The sequence below is a fragment of the Phoenix dactylifera genome, chromosome 3 (genome assembly GCF_051530095.1).
Source record: "Phoenix dactylifera cultivar Ajwa chromosome 3, Ajwa_hap1_PhDact_Kaust_v1.1, whole genome shotgun sequence".
In the NCBI taxonomy this organism is placed as follows: Eukaryota; Viridiplantae; Streptophyta; class Magnoliopsida; order Arecales; family Arecaceae; genus Phoenix; species Phoenix dactylifera.
The window spans coordinates 43,788,364-43,806,538 of NC_143192.1; the positions used below are offsets into that span (position 1 = coordinate 43,788,364).

General features: G+C 37.2%; 1 protein-coding gene across 3 annotated transcripts; it reads left to right on the forward strand.

Annotated features, from left to right (window-relative positions):
- The first annotated feature begins 7,820 nt into the window (after nt 1-7,820).
- On the forward strand, nt 7,821-17,075 carry LOC103714169 (putative trehalase). 3 transcript variants are annotated; one of them, XM_088718554.2, is made up of 12 exons: nt 7,822-8,517; nt 9,756-9,875; nt 11,588-11,703; nt 11,828-11,928; nt 12,024-12,133; nt 12,618-12,690; nt 13,776-13,943; nt 14,048-14,135; nt 14,838-14,949; nt 15,098-15,311; nt 16,015-16,097; nt 16,583-17,075. In XM_088718554.2, exons 1-12 carry the CDS (start codon nt 7,910-7,912, stop codon nt 16,788-16,790), a joined length of 2,001 nt encoding a protein of 666 aa, XP_088574680.1. In that variant the 5' UTR covers nt 7,822-7,909; the 3' UTR covers nt 16,791-17,075. The 3 variants fall into 3 exon arrangements, with proteins under 3 accessions (XP_088574682.1, XP_088574680.1, XP_088574681.1); XM_088718555.2 differs by having other exon boundaries at nt 7,823-8,517; nt 16,015-16,147; nt 16,581-16,704; XM_088718556.2 differs by lacking the exon at nt 16,015-16,097 and having other exon boundaries at nt 7,821-8,517.
- Nucleotides 17,076-18,175: the final 1,100 nt, after the last annotated feature.

Here is an 18,175-nt window from a genome sequence, read left to right on the forward strand (position 1 = left end):
GGTGACTTTGTCCACCATGGAGGGAGGAAGTAAGCCGGGGGACCGGATCCTGTTGCCGTTACGGAGATTTGGTATGCCGTTACGGCGCCATCCACCAAAAGATTTGGTGTGATCCACCGACGAGCAGGTGCGCGGGATCTAAGATCTAATATCGCCATCACAAGAATCCGGCAGCATCCGCGAATGACCACTGACCATATAATATCAAAATTATTCTTAATATATTCTATAAATATATATTTATTAATCATATAAAATATATTATAGTAAATTATTAATATGTTTCATAAAAATATACTTGTTAATCTTATAAATTATTAATTCTATAAAAATATACCAATCGTTATCATGATATTAATCTTTTCATTTTTACTTATAATTTGTTATTATTTTAATACTAATATTTATTTTGATTAGAAAAAATATGGCAAATAGAAGTAATGTTTTAAATAATTTTATAATACAAATATAAAGTATGACAATATATTTTTATTATACTTTAAAAATATAATTGAATAATAATATGATTAATGAGATATTATAATATATATCATAAATACTATACATGTAATATCAATATAATATAATTTAATATATAATATTAATATAATATATTAATGGTATATTGATATGCTTTTTTTTGCTGGATTTTGGGACATTTTTGTCCTCAACCTAAGATCACTCCCCTGGGGTAATCTTGGATATAATATATTTTCTATCGTTGAGTTGGATGGTGATTTAAGAAATGAAAGTAATTTGGAATCAATATTACGTAGGTGATCTTGTCACCACTACCCACATTACTCTTGATCCTGAAGCCATCACCTTATACCATACCCCCTCTTACATTCAACCTACTAAAATATCTAGTGCCCTCTTTTTGGTAAAAGAATCTAGTGTCCTTCACGAGGAATAATTACTTCGTTCTTTTTGTGTGTAATTAATATTTTAAGAATTTTAGATTATAATTTTCTCAAAATCAAACAAAATAAAGGGTGGAATGTGTAACACAATATATTATGAAAAATAATATTTTTATGATTTTATATTTTTTAATGTTTTATATTTTTTCAAGTTTCAAGATTTAAACATCTTTAGTTTTAAGTTGAAAACTAAATAATAGTCTTAAAATTTAAGAACACCGAGTAACAGAGTAGTTTCTAAAACTGTAAAATGAAACTCAAAATTCCTTATGCAACACTAGAACATTGAACTTAAGGTTACCAAAATTAGATACTTGAAATAACATGTGAGGATCCATGGTAGAGCCTATGTAGGAGCTTATGTCAATATGTTCCACATCTTTTAATGGACTCATAAATCTCACCCCAAGTGAGACTATTCTTGATTTAGGTGCACTTGTTAATACTTACATTATGCAGCATTGCTCATATGCGCTCTTTCTATGAATTAAAGAAAACGAATTTTATAGATTTTGATACAACTTGTCACATCATAATACTTTTTCTTAAATACAAAGAATTTTATTTCTTTAATAGCAAAATTTGAAGTACAATGCCCAAAGAATTTACATGGCCACACCATGTAGTTATATTTGGCCATTAGGTAGGAGAATGGTTTATTGTCATTGTCGCTGCACCGAACAAAGTTTGCATGGGTAGTTGATAGAGTAGGACGAGCTTCTGCAAGATGCAATTGATTGCGTAAAGAACTCTCATTTAGAGAATAGATTGTTCACCTAAAAAAAATTAATTGCAAGTAAACTATGGAGCGATTGAGATAGAGAATACCCTAATTTGATTTATATAGGAATATTCCTTTATTGTTTGCTTTTGCATTCACTTGCAGTTGTCGCTACAAGCATCAAATTCGTTTCTGCATTTACTTTCAAAAGGAATAATTACTTGTGAAAGATTATAGTACCAAGCAACACAAGTAATCCCTTGAGTTGACATGATTTTATTTTCAACGTCATTTCAAACTTGACTGAACTAATTCTACAGATAGAAATGCACGGACCTCCAACTTCACATAATTAATGTGATCCCAAGTTTAAGCAAAATTGAGTCATATAACTAACGTAAAGGAGGGAGAAATGATGGAGAAAGAGAGACATTTATGTTTCTTTTCCAACTGACAATGTACGATGTGTACATGCAAATGTTTTTCATTTGCAATTCCTTTTTACCTCATACTGTAAATTATGATATATGAATATTGAAAAGACTATGCTTTCGTGTCTTCTACTTATACATAATTATATAAAAGATGTTATTTTTTATTAGATTATCATCCTCTTTTTCTTAATCCATGTCAAGATAAAAGTGAGATTTTTGTATCATGATAGATGAGATCTCAAATTTTATAGCCTAGTCAGTAAGTAAATTCTCCATTACTTCGAATTAATTTGATACAAAAAATTACATGTTTTAAGCTTCCACAAATTATAGTATATCATGCTTCTTTCCATCTCTCTATGAACCACGAGTTTCTTGGTGCTCTCATAAACTATAGGTAACCTAACATGGTTACCTGAAGTAAGGGACACTAGCTAATAAGACTTGGCCAAACAAGGCAAAATGGAATAGCATTTTCCAAAACAATATGCCACAAACCTTGAATTAGGATGCCATCATAAAGCAAAAGTAATATTTTTTTTTTGTTTATTCTTGTTGCGATAAAAAAGCAAAGTGATTAAATAAACTTTTATCAATAACTTGATAATATATCATTTTCAAGTTGCCACATCTAGGAGGTAGTTTTACATCCTGGGCCTAAGCACATTCCCAACTTGATACTAGCTTGACTTGACATTAGGGGTTGTCACTCTAACTCGCAAACCCAGTACATGATGCTCGACCCGACCACAATATGGACCTGACCTGAACCCGATATTGAATAGGTTGGATATGGTCCAAAGTCAAATCCATTGAAACATACTATATGGCTTATTGCATATATATATAAGCAAGCATGCATGCATGTATGCACCCATCCTCACTTATATAGTATTTGTTTTATTTTTATAGTTTTTAACTTATAAATTTTATGAATATAATATTTTATTCAATAAATTAGAGGGTCAAAAAGAATAACATGTAAAGGGGGTATACGTGCAAAAAGGAATCATTTATAATGATATACATATGAGTAATAATTTTATGAGGGTGCACATGTAATTTTAGATTTATAAAGGTATCTATGCAAAAGAATAATTATAAAGATATACAAGTAAATAGTAACTTTGCGAGAGTATTCACATAATTTTAAATATTTATAAAGGTATATATGAAAAAAACATATTGTAATGATATGCTAGGGTATGTTTTGGTGTTTATACTTGAGTTTGAAGTAAAGTATATTTCTTCAATTTTTAGTAAATCATCATTGTATAGTTAATCATCAAGTGTTTGTTATTTATCGCTTAATTTTTGTAGCTTCTATTGGATATTCTATTTATAAACTTATCAAAGTATAGGTTGTTTTAACACAATTAATTCTTTAAGATATAATATTTGATACCCGATAGGTACCGGAACCCAACCGGATCTCCACCTGACTCAAATACAATATATATAATTACTACCCATATCTGGGTCTAACCTGATCCATTAATGGACTGAATATGGAATAAAAACGGGACCCAAAACCTCAACAAGTACAGATCTAGTGTTAATGAAATTGAAACCCGACTTGACTTGATGGCACCCCTACTTGGCATGAGCAAGAATCCCATCCAAAAAAGATCACCATTGACTAACTTGGATGAATGAAACCAATTCCCCTAATGTCATATTGGATGCTGACCATGATATGAAACTTTCTTGCAACAAAGTTCATCTCTTAGAGTCAACCTTTTTTCTATAGAAAAAGAAAAAGAAAAAGAAAGGGATCTAGGATGTTCATCCACAAAATCTTCTTTATATGTATGTTGGTTCCTCAATTTTAACTTTACACATTAGTCCCTGAAAACTTTTATTTGTTGCTTATATTAGTTGTTTTACTTGCATAACCTAACTGGCTAGCTCTAGTTGTAAGATAATCCTTATATCCTTTGTTTGTCTTCTACAGGTTAGATTATTCTCAAGTGGAAACTATAGTATTTTTTATCCCTTCAGTCCTGTCCATGCCTATCTTCTTTTCTCTTCCATCCTTGTAGAAAACTCCAATGATTATCTTTAAATCATTTTCAACAAATATTCTGAAAAAAGGATAGGAGAATGAGCAACTGCGTGACTAAAGGAACTTAGAACTCGAACTTTCACATTAATGAACCAATTATAAGGCTTCAGGTTATGTAAAAAAATTGGAGAGCACTTTTCGAAAAAAGTTGAATAGGAGTTACCCTTCTAACCATAATTAACTTAAACTGATTAGGGATGCTCTTTATCACACATAGATGGACACATACATAGACACACACAAAAAGAACAGGGAACAAACCAAGGGAACAATATGCAGCTTGTTATTTGCTCATACGAATTAATATGCATAGCTAATAAATTAATCAATTAACATGGCAATCAACAAGATTTTAGGAGTAAAAAATAAATTATATATTTCAGAACTCTAGTAACTTAACATATGCTAGAATATTTCGTGAATATCTATTCAACTGCCATTAATTAGTTTGTAGTAACCTAAATCCAACAGATTGCATAATTCTATGGATTAATATATAATTCCAAAGAGCTGAGAAACTAATATATATTATATATCAAGAGGACATCATGAATACTATACCAAAAATAAAAGATAATGTGCAAAACATATTTAAATACGTGCAAATAAACAAGAAATTGAAGCTTTTCAAGATCTGTTACTCAGTGACCGATAGTACTTGTTCATGAAGGATCTTTGTTCCCGAAGTACTGGATTTTCGCCTGTTGGGGGAAAAATATAAGGCATCCTAGGGCGATAGGCCCCGACCAGAAAGCGCCGACCAGGAAGCTCCCGACTAGAAAGCGCCGACCAGAAAGCTCCCGACCAGGAAGCTCCCGACCAGGAAGCGCCGACCAGGAAGCGCCGACCAGGAAGCGTCCAGCTTGGCAACTGGCTCGGCACCCGACCAGGTGCCGAATTCCGAAATGCCTTATCCAAATATTTGACCCCGGCCTAACTCCTTAAGGAAGTCTGACTCCAGATACGCAACCTCCCCGTATCCTGCCACTGTCGTCAAATTATTATTGCGCATGGCCTCTGCAGGCCTCCAGCACACTCAACCATTAAATGGGCATGGTTCATGATGATCTCCGGTTCACTCAACCATCAAAGCGTATGACCTCCGGTTCACTCAACAATTAAAGCGTATGGCTTCTGTCGTCTACGGACATTGAGCCTCTTACGGCAAACCTACTTGACAACTGATGATAGCATGATTCAACGATGACTCGAGAGCTTCAACCTAGTCTCCAACAGTAACAGCATTGACTCACACGATCGGGCATTAATTTCCATTCCATACCAGATTGTACGACAGGCCGTTTGCCCCATTACATCACAGGTAACCCAGCTCCCTCTATAAAATGGGGACTCCCCCATTTTAAGAGGGAGGAAGCAAAAAACCCAAATTCTCTACTATTGTCTCCATTCTCACACTTGCCCCCTTTGACTTAAGCATTGGAGGGCCGGCGCCGGAAATCCCGGCCACCGGCTTCCTGCAGGTCTTCCGGAGGACGTCACGCGTCGACGGACCGCCGCCGATCACCGCCGATTCTCACCGGAGCTCCCCCTTTCTAGCCCAGCAGTCGCTTCCGGGTCCAATTTCCAGCAACATCGCCATTGCTGGCCTTCCATTTCCTTTGACCATTCCTCGGCAGGACGTGAATCGCCAAAAAAGAGTCTTTCTCGAGTCAAGCCTCCGAGGCTCCGACTCAAACCTGAGTTGGAAAGCCTATCGCTCTATCATCTTCCCCCGCCGGCTACAACACCTGTTCATCGCTTGTCCTTCTCTGCTCCTACGTCACAGCGCCGCGCCAAAAGCTTCCTTCCAATCCCCCTGGAAACATCCGAGCTTGGTGTTCGTCTTAGCGTGACGGCAGGTGACCACATCACACCCATCCCCCCGTCCCCGCCAAAAGAAAAGGCCGATTCAAGCCGGCACCTCCAAAGGCTAAAAACAGCCGGAGTGTGCAAGAAAATCCGCCAATTAGAAAGTCGACCCGGACTAAATTATTTCAGTGCAGTTTGGATCGAGTTTTTCCGTATTCAGCTCACTTCTAGTTTGAAATTTTTTGGAACCAAAAAATCAGTCTAATTTAGATTTAAGTTTTTCTATATATATAAAAAAAAGAGCTTAAATCGAGCTGACCTGCATATTTGTAACCAAATTGGAATGGATGAGCCAGCCTAGCGCACCGGTCGCACCCAAACCCACAAAAATAACCGGACTTAAAAAGACCCATCCAAATGCCCCAGCTTTAGCAGCTTGCCTCATCCCCGTTAGTAAAGATTTTCTTTTAAAGTGATATAGGGTGAATCAGAGGCTAGCTTACGAGCAGGTGCATCAGAGACTAGCTTCCCTGCTTATAGGGTGAATATCAAGTCATTTTTCTTTATATCTTTAATCGGAGATCCAATTACTGTTTTGATGGAAGTGCTGTTTTTAGGGTATGATTGGATCAACATTTTGTTCTTTGCTGTCTATTAGGCATTTTTAACATTTTTTTTCCAATTTTGTATGAGCATGGCATCTACTTGCAAAAGATCTAATTTTTATTGGTGATGGATGTTTTACTTGTTCTTCTATAATTGCATATTCTCGTTTCCTCTCTCCTCCCTTCATCCCCACCACCATCTTGTCGGAGAGGGAGCTCCATTTTCGAGGAGGCGATAACGCTATAGTGGATTTGATAAAACAAACCAAATTGAATCGAATTTTTTTTTTTTTTTCAGTTGGTTTAAACCGGATTTTGCATATAAGATCGATTCAGTTTCATTTTTGGTTTTAGAAAATAATTTAAATCATTTGGCTTTAAAATATTTTTAAGTCGGCAAATCTGAATCGTGCACACTGATACGACTCAGATTCATCATTCTTAAAATCTCATCTAATGGCTCATCCCACAAACTTGACGACGATACATGTCCCACAAAATCAATGACTTATTAAATCTCAGAATAATCAGCTCAATTGGTTATATCTCAGTACGATCTTAACATACCTAAAAAGTAATGTCATAACCAACCATGTTAGCTGATAAAGAATGCGCCCTATCTCGGTGCATCTGGAAAGAAATATTTTAACAATTCCGATTAACATATAAGAAAAGATCTCAACTGCTCGTCCTCAAAATCGCACGTTCCTAACTGTGCAGATTCGTTCGTAGTTTTTCCTCAATAAATATCAAGTACGAAGATCCTCTAAGTATGAGAGAATCTGAATGCCATATTTTCATACTTTAATCTCTCTTGTTTTCTTTGGAAACTCTATTTGATTCAAGCATTTGAGAGAAAACCCTATCTGATTTAAGCATTAGAGGATTCTTAGTCGGATATGTCCTTAGTCAGATAACTTTTCTAGGTGCAACAGAAGCGTGGTGGGCCCATACCCCACAGCGGTGCTTAGAAATCATGCAAGACTTAAGATGAACAATATCTAAACAATTTTAGGAATTTAAAACAATAATTAATAGTCAATTTAATCCAATGAAACCACTATAAATAAAAAAAATAATTTACTTAATTATAAAATTTTAGATGTCCATCGGTATTAAAAATAAATAACTAACTAAGAATTCTGACTATGCACCATTATGTCTGATTGTGTTTTTTTTTTTGATACAATACTTTTGCCGTCCCACCAAACAGTCCAGCTTCGCTATCAGCCCGTCCATGCCTCTGATTTTTAGCGGCATCCCACACCTTAAAACCAATTGCCCCACACCCGCGGGAAGCGCAGATTGGAATCCGAACTCACGGTCCAACCCCGCAAATTCCTCGGGTGAAAATGGTGCGTCCCACAACGCCAAAGCACGCCTCCAATGCTGAAGTCTCGACTTCCTTGCTCCTCTTGCTCCTCCTCCTGTTCTTCCCCTCGTTCGCGATGCCGGTCTCCGCTGCCCCTTGCAGCGAGCCCGTGAAGCCCACCACCCCGCTCGTCTCCTTCCTCCAGCGCCTCCAGTCCGCCGCTTTCGCGACCCTCGGCCCCGACGGCTTCGACCCCAAGCTCTACGTCGACATCCCCCTCAAGACCGACCTCGCCGCCACCGAAGAGGCCTTCGCGAGGCTCCCGCGGCCGGGAGGTGTGATCCCGGTCTCGGATTTGGAGAGGTTTCTAGGAGACTATTTTGGGGAGGCCGGGTCGGATTTGGTGCATGCGGAACCAGCGGATTTCGTGGCGGAGCCGGAGGGGTTCTTGCCGAAGGTGGAGAACCCGAAGGTGCGGGCCTGGGCACTGGAGGTGCACTCTCTGTGGAAGAATTTGAGCAGAAGGGTGTCGGATGAGGTGAGGGAGAGGCCGGAGCAGCACACGTTGCTGCCGTTGCCCTGGCCGGTGGTGGTGCCGGGCTCCCGATTTAGAGAGGTTTATTACTGGGATTCCTACTGGATTATAAGGTAGCTTGATCTTATAACTCTGGTTCTTTTTTGGGTTCTTTTCTTTTCGAATTCTGCTTGAAAATTAGAATTTTTGGATGATTCTTGAGATGGTATTTTGTCTCCCTTGTTGTTGTCGATGATGAGCGTTACATGTTAATGGTTTTCTGATGGAAAATAGGATCGTGGATTATTTAATTTACAATATACGGATATATTGATGCCACCTCTTACTTTGATACGTCAAATTCAACATAGCGGTATTTTCAAAAGCGATCGGGATCCTCTGCAGTACGCGTGCTGTGCATCCATGGAGAGCAGATGGGTGGCTTTCAAATAATATGGCACTGTATATAATAAGATGGTACATGTTCGTAGATTATTCAGTTTGATGGCCATCTATCTTGCGGAGCTGTTCATCCATGAAGAGATGGTGCCGCCATCAAAAGATGGATGGCTATCAAACAATATGATACTATATATAATAAATATGGTACATATTTATAGATCATTTGGTTTGATAGCTATCCATTTTTTGATAGCAGCCATTCACAGAACAGTATATTAGGGAGCTGTCCATAGGTCCAACTTGATGATAGATTGCTCGAACTTGTTTATCATAAAATAACCAAACTCGGACACTTTCCACTAAGCTCGAGTTGAGCTCAAGAAACCCTTTCATCTAACAAGCCGAAGTGTCGCAGCCCTATTAGAACGCTCATTATATGGTTTCCTTGCTCTCATCTTAGGTGATCACAATGCCTCTCATCCGTTTTACCCATCCAAACGAAGCCATTTCTGCAAGCACGAAAACGGGAATCCCCACTCGGAAATGGTGCTCTTGCAGTCACAAAACCCTAATCCCGATCCTCTATATCTTCCTCATCTCTCTTGTTCTTCTACTCGTCGGCGAAGATGCTGGCTTCTGCCCCGCAAAGCTCTCCACCCCTCTCCTCTCCTTCCTCCAGCGTCTCCACGTTGACCCTCGCCACCCTCGGCCCTGTCTACTTAGTAGTCAAGACAATTACTAGTAGCTTACTCTGCTGCTGAGGTCAAGATAATCGAATTTGCCTTTTTTTAACCATACCCAACTCCATGGCCCAATTATCTTTCTGAAACACCAGTCACTAGTATTCACTTTTAGTGGCATATGTACTTAATTATGTTATGACTAATGTTTTTTTTTTTAATCTTTCCATCAAGACTGAATGACATGTATAAATTATTTGTTTATTTAAAGTAAATGTCTTGTCATGCAGGGGCTTACTAGCAAGCAAAATGTATGATACTGCAAAGTCCATAGTGAATAATCTAATTTCGCTCATTGAAATTTATGGCTATGTGCTGAATGGTGCAAGGACACACTATAGTAATCGAAGGTGACAAACTCTTTACATATTCATGTTGATCTTATTGTTTCATAAGTCACTTATGCGAAACCTACTGAGAAGTTAATGCAAAGTTTTCCTATCTAACTGCATTCTGTTGCTAGTATGTTTATTTTTTGTTAACATTGATTTAGTCATACTCATTTATATTTGCTATAATGTTGCAGTGACTTTAGTACATCCATAGTAGTAGGTAAGTTAACAGCAGAGATCAAGAACTTCTAATATGGGCGTGATTGTTATGTGGGAGTCTTGTGTCAGCTTTTCTTTAACAAGAAAAAGAAAACATATTTTGAGGCAGAATAGCATACCCAATGACTAGCTTGATAGAGCTGGACTATTAGTAGGCAATGGGAGACCATGATACTTGGTGGGGCATGAGAAATTAGACGTTTCGCCATCATTTTCTTTTCTAATGGCCATTTACTGTTAGACAATTCATGAACATTTCGTGCATCTCTTCTAGTAAAAAACACCATAATTCCAAATCATATTCAAGTTTTGTTTTCTTTCCTTCAACAATTTATGCTGAAAAATTGTTACAATGCATCAACATATTCTTAGGAATGCATAATTTCGTTCCATTTCATATAACCTCGGCATGTCTTAATTTTGTTCCATATCATATAACATCTAGAACTTTTCTTCTAGTATCTACAGCTTTGGGATAGTCTCCAAGTGTTTGTTAACATAGTAGATGAACTTCAGGGCGATGTCCATGTTGCTGTCTCACTAGAACCAACTGTAGAAATTCACATACTTGTGGAACATATCTACTTCCAAGCAAAAGTTGAGAATCTTCTATCCCATGCTCCCTAGTACACCTTTATAATACAAATCCATTCTACATTTCCTGGTCCACTCCCAAGCTCTGTACTCCAGATACATGTCTAGGCTCTAGCCCTATGAGATTAGTATGTCTGCTCTGGACGTTCCTGAACAAGTTTCCAGCCTTCAACTAAATTGTACACCCTTTTCTCAGACAACTTGATGTGCTAATTTACATCTGACATGGAGTGGTATTATTTTGGAGTACAATTTTGTGGATCAAAGTGGCATTTATAAGTTAGGTGTTAAGCCTTTGAATATGCATGCTCTTCCCATCTTTCTTGAAATAGAAATTTGGGTATTTATGAATGATAGTGGATCAAAAAGAAAAAGATGAATAATACAACTGCAGTGATGTGCGCAGGCAGTATTCAGGTGAATTGATGTTGGTTTGGTGATGCCACTGTATTGATGGAACATCTAGCTTGTGAAATTATATTTAGAGGCCGTTCATTTTACTTCACACTTTCCTTTAGTTAGGAATTCTTACATCAGAATTAAAATGTTTGAGAATTATATGATAGTCCATAATTCTGTAAAATTTATACATCCTAATTAAAAATACCTTTTCTACATTTGTTAATGACAGAAGTTTCAGAAGCCTATGAAAGCCCATCATTCTGTAAATTCAGTTGCATGCCATGCTGTGCCATTTTTTCTACTAGGAAATATATAGATCTAGGGCAGCACCAAATGGACTGTTGTTTTACTTCTTGAATAGTATGACAATTTACCATCTTGATGTAAGTTTCACCTAGTTGGTGCTGTTATATGGTCACAGGCATTTCTATATGGAACATATTCTTGTAGATACCCTTAAATATTTATGACTGCAGCCTCTTAACTGAAATTTAACTCGGTGGAATTTTCTGCAGCCAACCTCCACTTCTTAGTTCAATGGTATTTGAAATATACATGAGAACTGGTGATTTGGCATTTGTGAAGAAATCACTCCCTTCATTGCTGAAAGAGCATAGCTTTTGGAATTCAGGTTATCTTGTTTGGTGCACTTTAATATGCTTGACTTTATTTGCTTTGTTATTTTGTTCTGATGATGAATTTGATCCTTTTTGCTTTGCATTTATCCTTTTTCCATTCATGAAACAATGCTACAGCTATACACAAAGTAATCATTCAAGATCTCCAAGGATGCAAACACTCTGTTAGTCACTATTATGCAATGTGGAACAAACCCAGGCCAGAAAGTGCAACAATTGTGTGTAGCCCTGTCCATTTTGACTATATGCATTTGATAACAAAAAATGAAAAGCCATATTGAAGATCAAAAATTTCTTAATTACCCTCTTGTAGGATGAGGAATCAGCTTCTAATCTTACAACTGCTTCTCAGAAAGAAAATTTTTACCGCCAAGTTGCTTCAACAGCTGAATCTGGATGGGACTTCAGTTCTCGCTGGATGAGGTTGTATTACTCTTCTGTTGCATAGCATTCTGAAATTGCAGCATACTTTATATTGATTTCATTTAAAAATATACTACATCATGTATTATTTAGTGGTTTGATATTGTATTAACCATGGTCTCGCAATGGATTTTTTCTTATATATCTCAACAATCTTCATTCTCTTTGGTTTTACCTGTTTAAGCTAAATTTGTGCATCCAAGTTCTATTATAAATTTTCTTTGAGAGAGAAAAAGGGTGGGATACCCACTGGCATTATAATTACCTAGGTCTAGATTTATGGCATGTAATATCCAAGAATCGAAACCAGAACCTCTAGTTGCTTATGGAGATGTGCAACCACTGGGACAAGCCTCGATTTACCTAGAATTTTATAGATATTCTTATTCGATTCTAAGTCACGTTGATGATTCCAAGCTTTTTTTTTTTTTTTATGTTTTAGCTTCAACTGTTCCTTTCTAATGGTGTTGCCTGTCTATTGCAGTAATTCATCTGACCTCACAACATTAGCAACAACATCAATCATACCTGTGGACCTGAACGCATTCATATACAAGGTGCTGTATGGTGGATATGAGAATATTTTTCTTTACTGTCGAATGGTTAGATACTTTGGTTGAATAGTTTCCTATTTATTTTCTAAGCCTCGTATTTTGTAGTCTTATTCTTGCATTGCGATGTCTGACATTAGCAAAAAAATTAGTTTAATCAATGCAAAATACGATAATTATTTTATCTAAATGCTCGACCCAAAAGCTTAAGCTGTTAGCGAATAGGTCTATAATATAAATCATGCTTAACAAGCTACCTCCCCCTCACCATAACATCAAAACTAAAAAAGACAAAAAAAAAGAGAAGAAAAGACTGACTGCTCGAAAAATCTTGATCCATTAGCGAGTAGGTCAACAATATATATCAGGCTTAATATGTTATTTTTTGCTTCAGCATTATTCATTAGTCTTATTATTCTTTCAAATTTCCCTTTTAAACTACTGATAAAGGGGCATTCTTGTCACTATATGGGAAAAGTCATGACTTTGTGTAAGAATAATTGAAAAAAATCCCAGAATAAAGATATTTGTGCATTATCTCTGATATTAAATTTGTTGAACACAACTGTCATACTGTGCGTTGAAAATTCTGAGCCATACAAGAATGAAAATGGGAGATGAGTAGTTGCAAATGCATGAAATAGTGTGAAATAAACTTCAGGCAACCAATTTTTGGTGTTCTAATAGCTTCCTCTTGTGCACAGCCTTGTTGGACTTTGCTTTTAAATAAACTCTTTAGTGTTCCCTAGGGCCTTATGCACATTTCGAACAATTTTTTTTTCTTCTTCAGTTTATAGAACTTGCATTGCCTGATATTTTCCTGTAATTATGTTGGTGTGTGCAATACAAGTGTTCTATGCTGGAAAGCCAACTGAATATTTGGTTAAAAAAAAAATGTTAGATATGCTAAAATGTACTCCAAAGATCTTATTTCTATTATAAGATGCTTACTAGGTTAATCCCTCAAACATGGAGTTCAGTTTGCTGGTGTGTAATTGTGTATATATAAGTATAAATGTGTTTTTGGAACCAGTAGTGTAATCCTTATTCTTAATGAACATCTAAATCCATATGGTAGTTATTTGGAACAGATGGAACTTGACATTGCCTTCTTTGCGAAGCTCATTGGGGATAATTCAACCTCAGAGAAATTCTTGGCAGCTTCAAAAGCACGACAGGCAGCAATAAAGTCCATTTTCTGGAACTCAGAAATGGAACAATGGCTTGACTACTGGCTTATCAGTAAGAGCAACTGTGAGGTGAGTAATTAAATATCAGAGTAAAGCTTACCTCCTGTAACATGCTACAGATATTAAATATACTTCAGTTGGCAATATATTTATTTTCCCTCTCATACATCCAGGAAGTTTACCAGTGGGAAGCTCACTATCAGAACCGTAATATTTTTGCATCCAACTTCATTCCTTTGTGGATTGAGACATACAACACAGGTTTGTCATCGTCTTTCTATGATGCACAAGTTTTTGGCTTTTATTGAAAGAACATCTTTTATGCTAACTCGCATGATATGCATTTTCCTGAAATGGCTCGGTACAACTAAGATTGTTTCAAACAACTTGTTTTAAGATGCAATCTAAACCTCTGATATTGCTGCTTGTGCTTGTAATATGCTTTAGGACAAACATTTTAAATATTCCAGAGAAGAACAGCTGCTTTTGGAATTTTGACTAACTTTTATTGCATTCAATAAAAATGAGATTTAGATTCTAACATTTTTATTTTCTCTCCTGTATCTGACTATTTGGTTCAGCAAATAAAATACCTGGTAGTTTGACCAAATGACTCTCTTATTACAATTATATATGGTTACACAGTTTATTAGTTGGGGCAAGCTTTTCTGGTGGAGTTTGTCCCAATTGTGATTCATAGTCAAAATGTGTTATTTTAATAATTCTGGCTTTACACCATAATATGTTGGAGAAAGTGATTAATCGATCAAACAGAATTAAGAACAATATACCCATGCATATGCTGAGGACATATTTAAGTGTATCTTAATGTGTTTTGGCAGGAAATCTCATATCTTAAGAACCATAAAATCCATGCCATGGTTGTTAAGAATTAGCTCTTCTAAGCTTCCAACATGCATTCCAAATTAATGCTGATTCAATCCTTGTAAAATTTGTAATCAGATTTATGTAAAGATGGGACAATGGTAGAGAAAGTGCTGAAAAGCCTCCAAAGCTCGGGTCTACTTCATGTTGCTGGTATTGCAACTTCATTGTCAAATACTGGGGAACAATGGTAGGTTGTTGTAATGCAGTTATCTGGTTGTTGAATTATCTGAAGTGATCATGATATACGGAAGAAATAGTGAACAGATCGGATATCTTAATTTTCTTACTTTTTGTTATAAAAAAGAGAGTAAATGATTGTTGATTCTGTTGAGCAGGGATTTTCCAAATGGTTGGGCGCCCTTACAACATATGATTGTGGAAGGATTGACAAAGTCTGGTTCAAAAGAAGCAAAGTCTGTGGCCGAGGATATTGCTATAAGGTGGATCAGAACAAATTATGCTGCTTATATGAAAACTGGTGCAATGCATGAAAAATATGATGTAGAAGCCTGTGGAAAGATTGGAGGTGGCGGCGAGTACAAACCTCAGGTAAGGTTATACTCATACTCTTGCACAAGTGACCACATACAACAATTTGATGCAGTAGTGATTGTTTACAACCTTGCAGTGACATTGATTCACATCAAGGGCCACATTTTCTATAAACATTCCTCAAATTACCTTCTTTCTAGTTTTCCTATGCCTTCCTTTTTTTCTTTCTGATCCTTGAACTATGATTAGCACCTCTCTCATTGGCAAGAGTGACACTGTTGTACCTATCTCAGGCCTCCAACTTTGACATTAAGAAACAAGACATTTTACTGTGTAACACACATGAAAAGAATTTTATTTCTCTTATAGTGAAATATAGTTTAAGGTTCATGTACCTTGTGAAAGTATCTTTCAATTCCTTCTGCTGAAATGTTGCAGCATGCCCTTTTGGGTATAATAAGTACCTTAATACCAGCACTGGATGATGTCCCATTGAATCCCCAGCTCCAATAGTTGTATATCTTATCAGGAGGCCTATGATTGTAATTCCTTGCTGGCATTTTTCAAAGGATTCCAATCAGACAGATCTAATAAGAAACTGCTATAGGAGCCGTCATCTTTTTTTTTTTTTTTAATTGGGTTCATTGCCATCTTTTACTCTACTAAAATTCTCCTTGTTTTGTGCTTCCTGTGGTATCGGATAAGTTGTATACATTCCTGTGCTACTGATCGCAGTTATTTGTTTTATATCTTGGTGCAGACTGGTTTTGGTTGGTCAAATGGTGTGGTGCTGGCGTTTTTGGAAGAGTTTGGGTGGCCTCGTGACAGGGAAATAGAGTGCCAGTAAGAGAGAAGAAACTGTATAGCAGCTATAGTATATTTGAGCAAATTCAAGATAATGCAAGTTATATACAGAGCTGCCATTAAATTCATTGGCAGGTTTTCCTCAACACACACACACACACACACACAGAGAGAGAGAGAGAGAGAGAGAGAGAGAGAGAGAGAGAGAGAGAGATAAGGGAAAAAACATCAGCAAGGGATGAGAACAAATTTGGATAGTAGGCGGTCTGATGTCAAGACGAGATTGAAGGGGAGTCCCAAATGAAGCAAAGCATAACATTAGTAATTTGTAGAGGAAAATTTTACAAGTTGTCTGTGTTATCTTTATATCTATAGGACAACATATCCAATAGTTTGCATAAGCTGAATTTTTTCAGTAACATCTTATGAAGTTACTCTTGTGCTTCTGATGACTGAGCATTCCATAAGCTGCATCAATTGAAAGCTTCAGTGGTGACGTCTTTCTTTTTATTTTCTTTCTTCAGGGAAAGGGAGGTCAGCGCCCAATTTATTAAAGAAAAGAGAGAATGCATAAAAGGGACAGAAAAACAAAACAACAGAAAGATGAACCCCTCAGGAACAAAGCAACAGACACAACAAAGAGATTTAGATGTTAGATTCCTAATCCAATCCCCCAACTTAGCAACACCCCGCTTTCGGCTGCAGATGAGACCGGTCGTTGGACACTCTTAAACTATAGCCGAAGGCCAGGTCTTACAAGGAGGATTTGTTGACTAAATGGTCATCTCTCTTTCAAGGTGGACCAAAGGACCATCAGCCCAGCGAGAGCCTGACGAAGATCTTGAGGGATCTTTTAAGCATCTCCATGCAGTCCCTGAGGCAGGTGGACGCAGTATCATAGTATGTGGAAGGCATTTCCTAAGAGCATTGTAAATTATGATATATGAATATTGAAAAGACTATGCTTTCGTGTCTTCTACTTATACATAATTATATAAAAGATGTTATTTTTTATTAGATTATCATCCTTTTTTTCTTAATCCATGTCAAGATAAAAGTGAGATTTCAGCTATATTTGTATCATGATAGATGAGATCTCAAATTTTATAGCCTAGTCAGTAAGTAAATTCTCCATTACTTCGAATTAATTTGATACAAAAAATTACATGTTTTAAGCTTGCACAAATTATAGTATATCATGCTTCTTCCCACCTCTCTATGAACCACATGAGTTTCTTGTTGCTCTCATAAACTATATGTAACCTAACATGGTTACCTGAAGTAAAGGACACTAGCTAATAAGACTTGGCCAAACAAGGCAAGATGGAATAGCATTTTCCAAAACAATATGCCACAAATCTTGAATTAGGATGCCTGACAGGTTAGTATGGTTGCCGATGGGTCAGTAGTAGGTGCGAGCTAGAGATCTCCACGCTTTGATTAATAGGGTGCCAGATCGGCAGATCGAGGAAGGATGAATATGGAGGATGCGGTATCATCGCAGGTGGCGCTCTTCTTCTGAAAGGTGTCATGGGGCCGTCTACCGACTAGAAGTATTCTAGTCAGTCGGGCATGCGGATCTCTCAGTGTTGTGATCTGTGTATGGATATCGAGGAGACCATGGATCATGTTCTACTGCAGTGTCTCAGGGCTAGAGAGATATGGAGCAGGTCTCTTGTTCCATTACCCCATTCGGTGGAGCCGGCACTGGATCTGATTTACGTGCTGAGAGCATATATGCGGAGTCCCAGTTTTGTCGAGGCGGGCATACTGTAAGCGCACTTGGCTTATTATATTTGGTTGGATAGGAATGCTGGCCTATTTGAGGGTAGGAGGTGGTCTTCGAGGATGGTGGTGGATCGAGCTGTGCTACATGCAGGGGAGATCATCACTGCCACTACTTTGTTCACTTCTAGGATGGCCAGAGACATCTAGGATACTCTTTCCACTGTTATAGCGCCCAAGTTTGCCCTTGTTTTATGGGTGCCCCCACCTCTTGGTCATCTCAAGGTGACTTTGATGGTAGTCGGTCGGTGGACGGTATTTCTGGAGGTGTGAGATTTGTGATCAGAGACTCTTTGGGCAGGTTGATAGCCGCTGGTGGCCATCGCATGCTA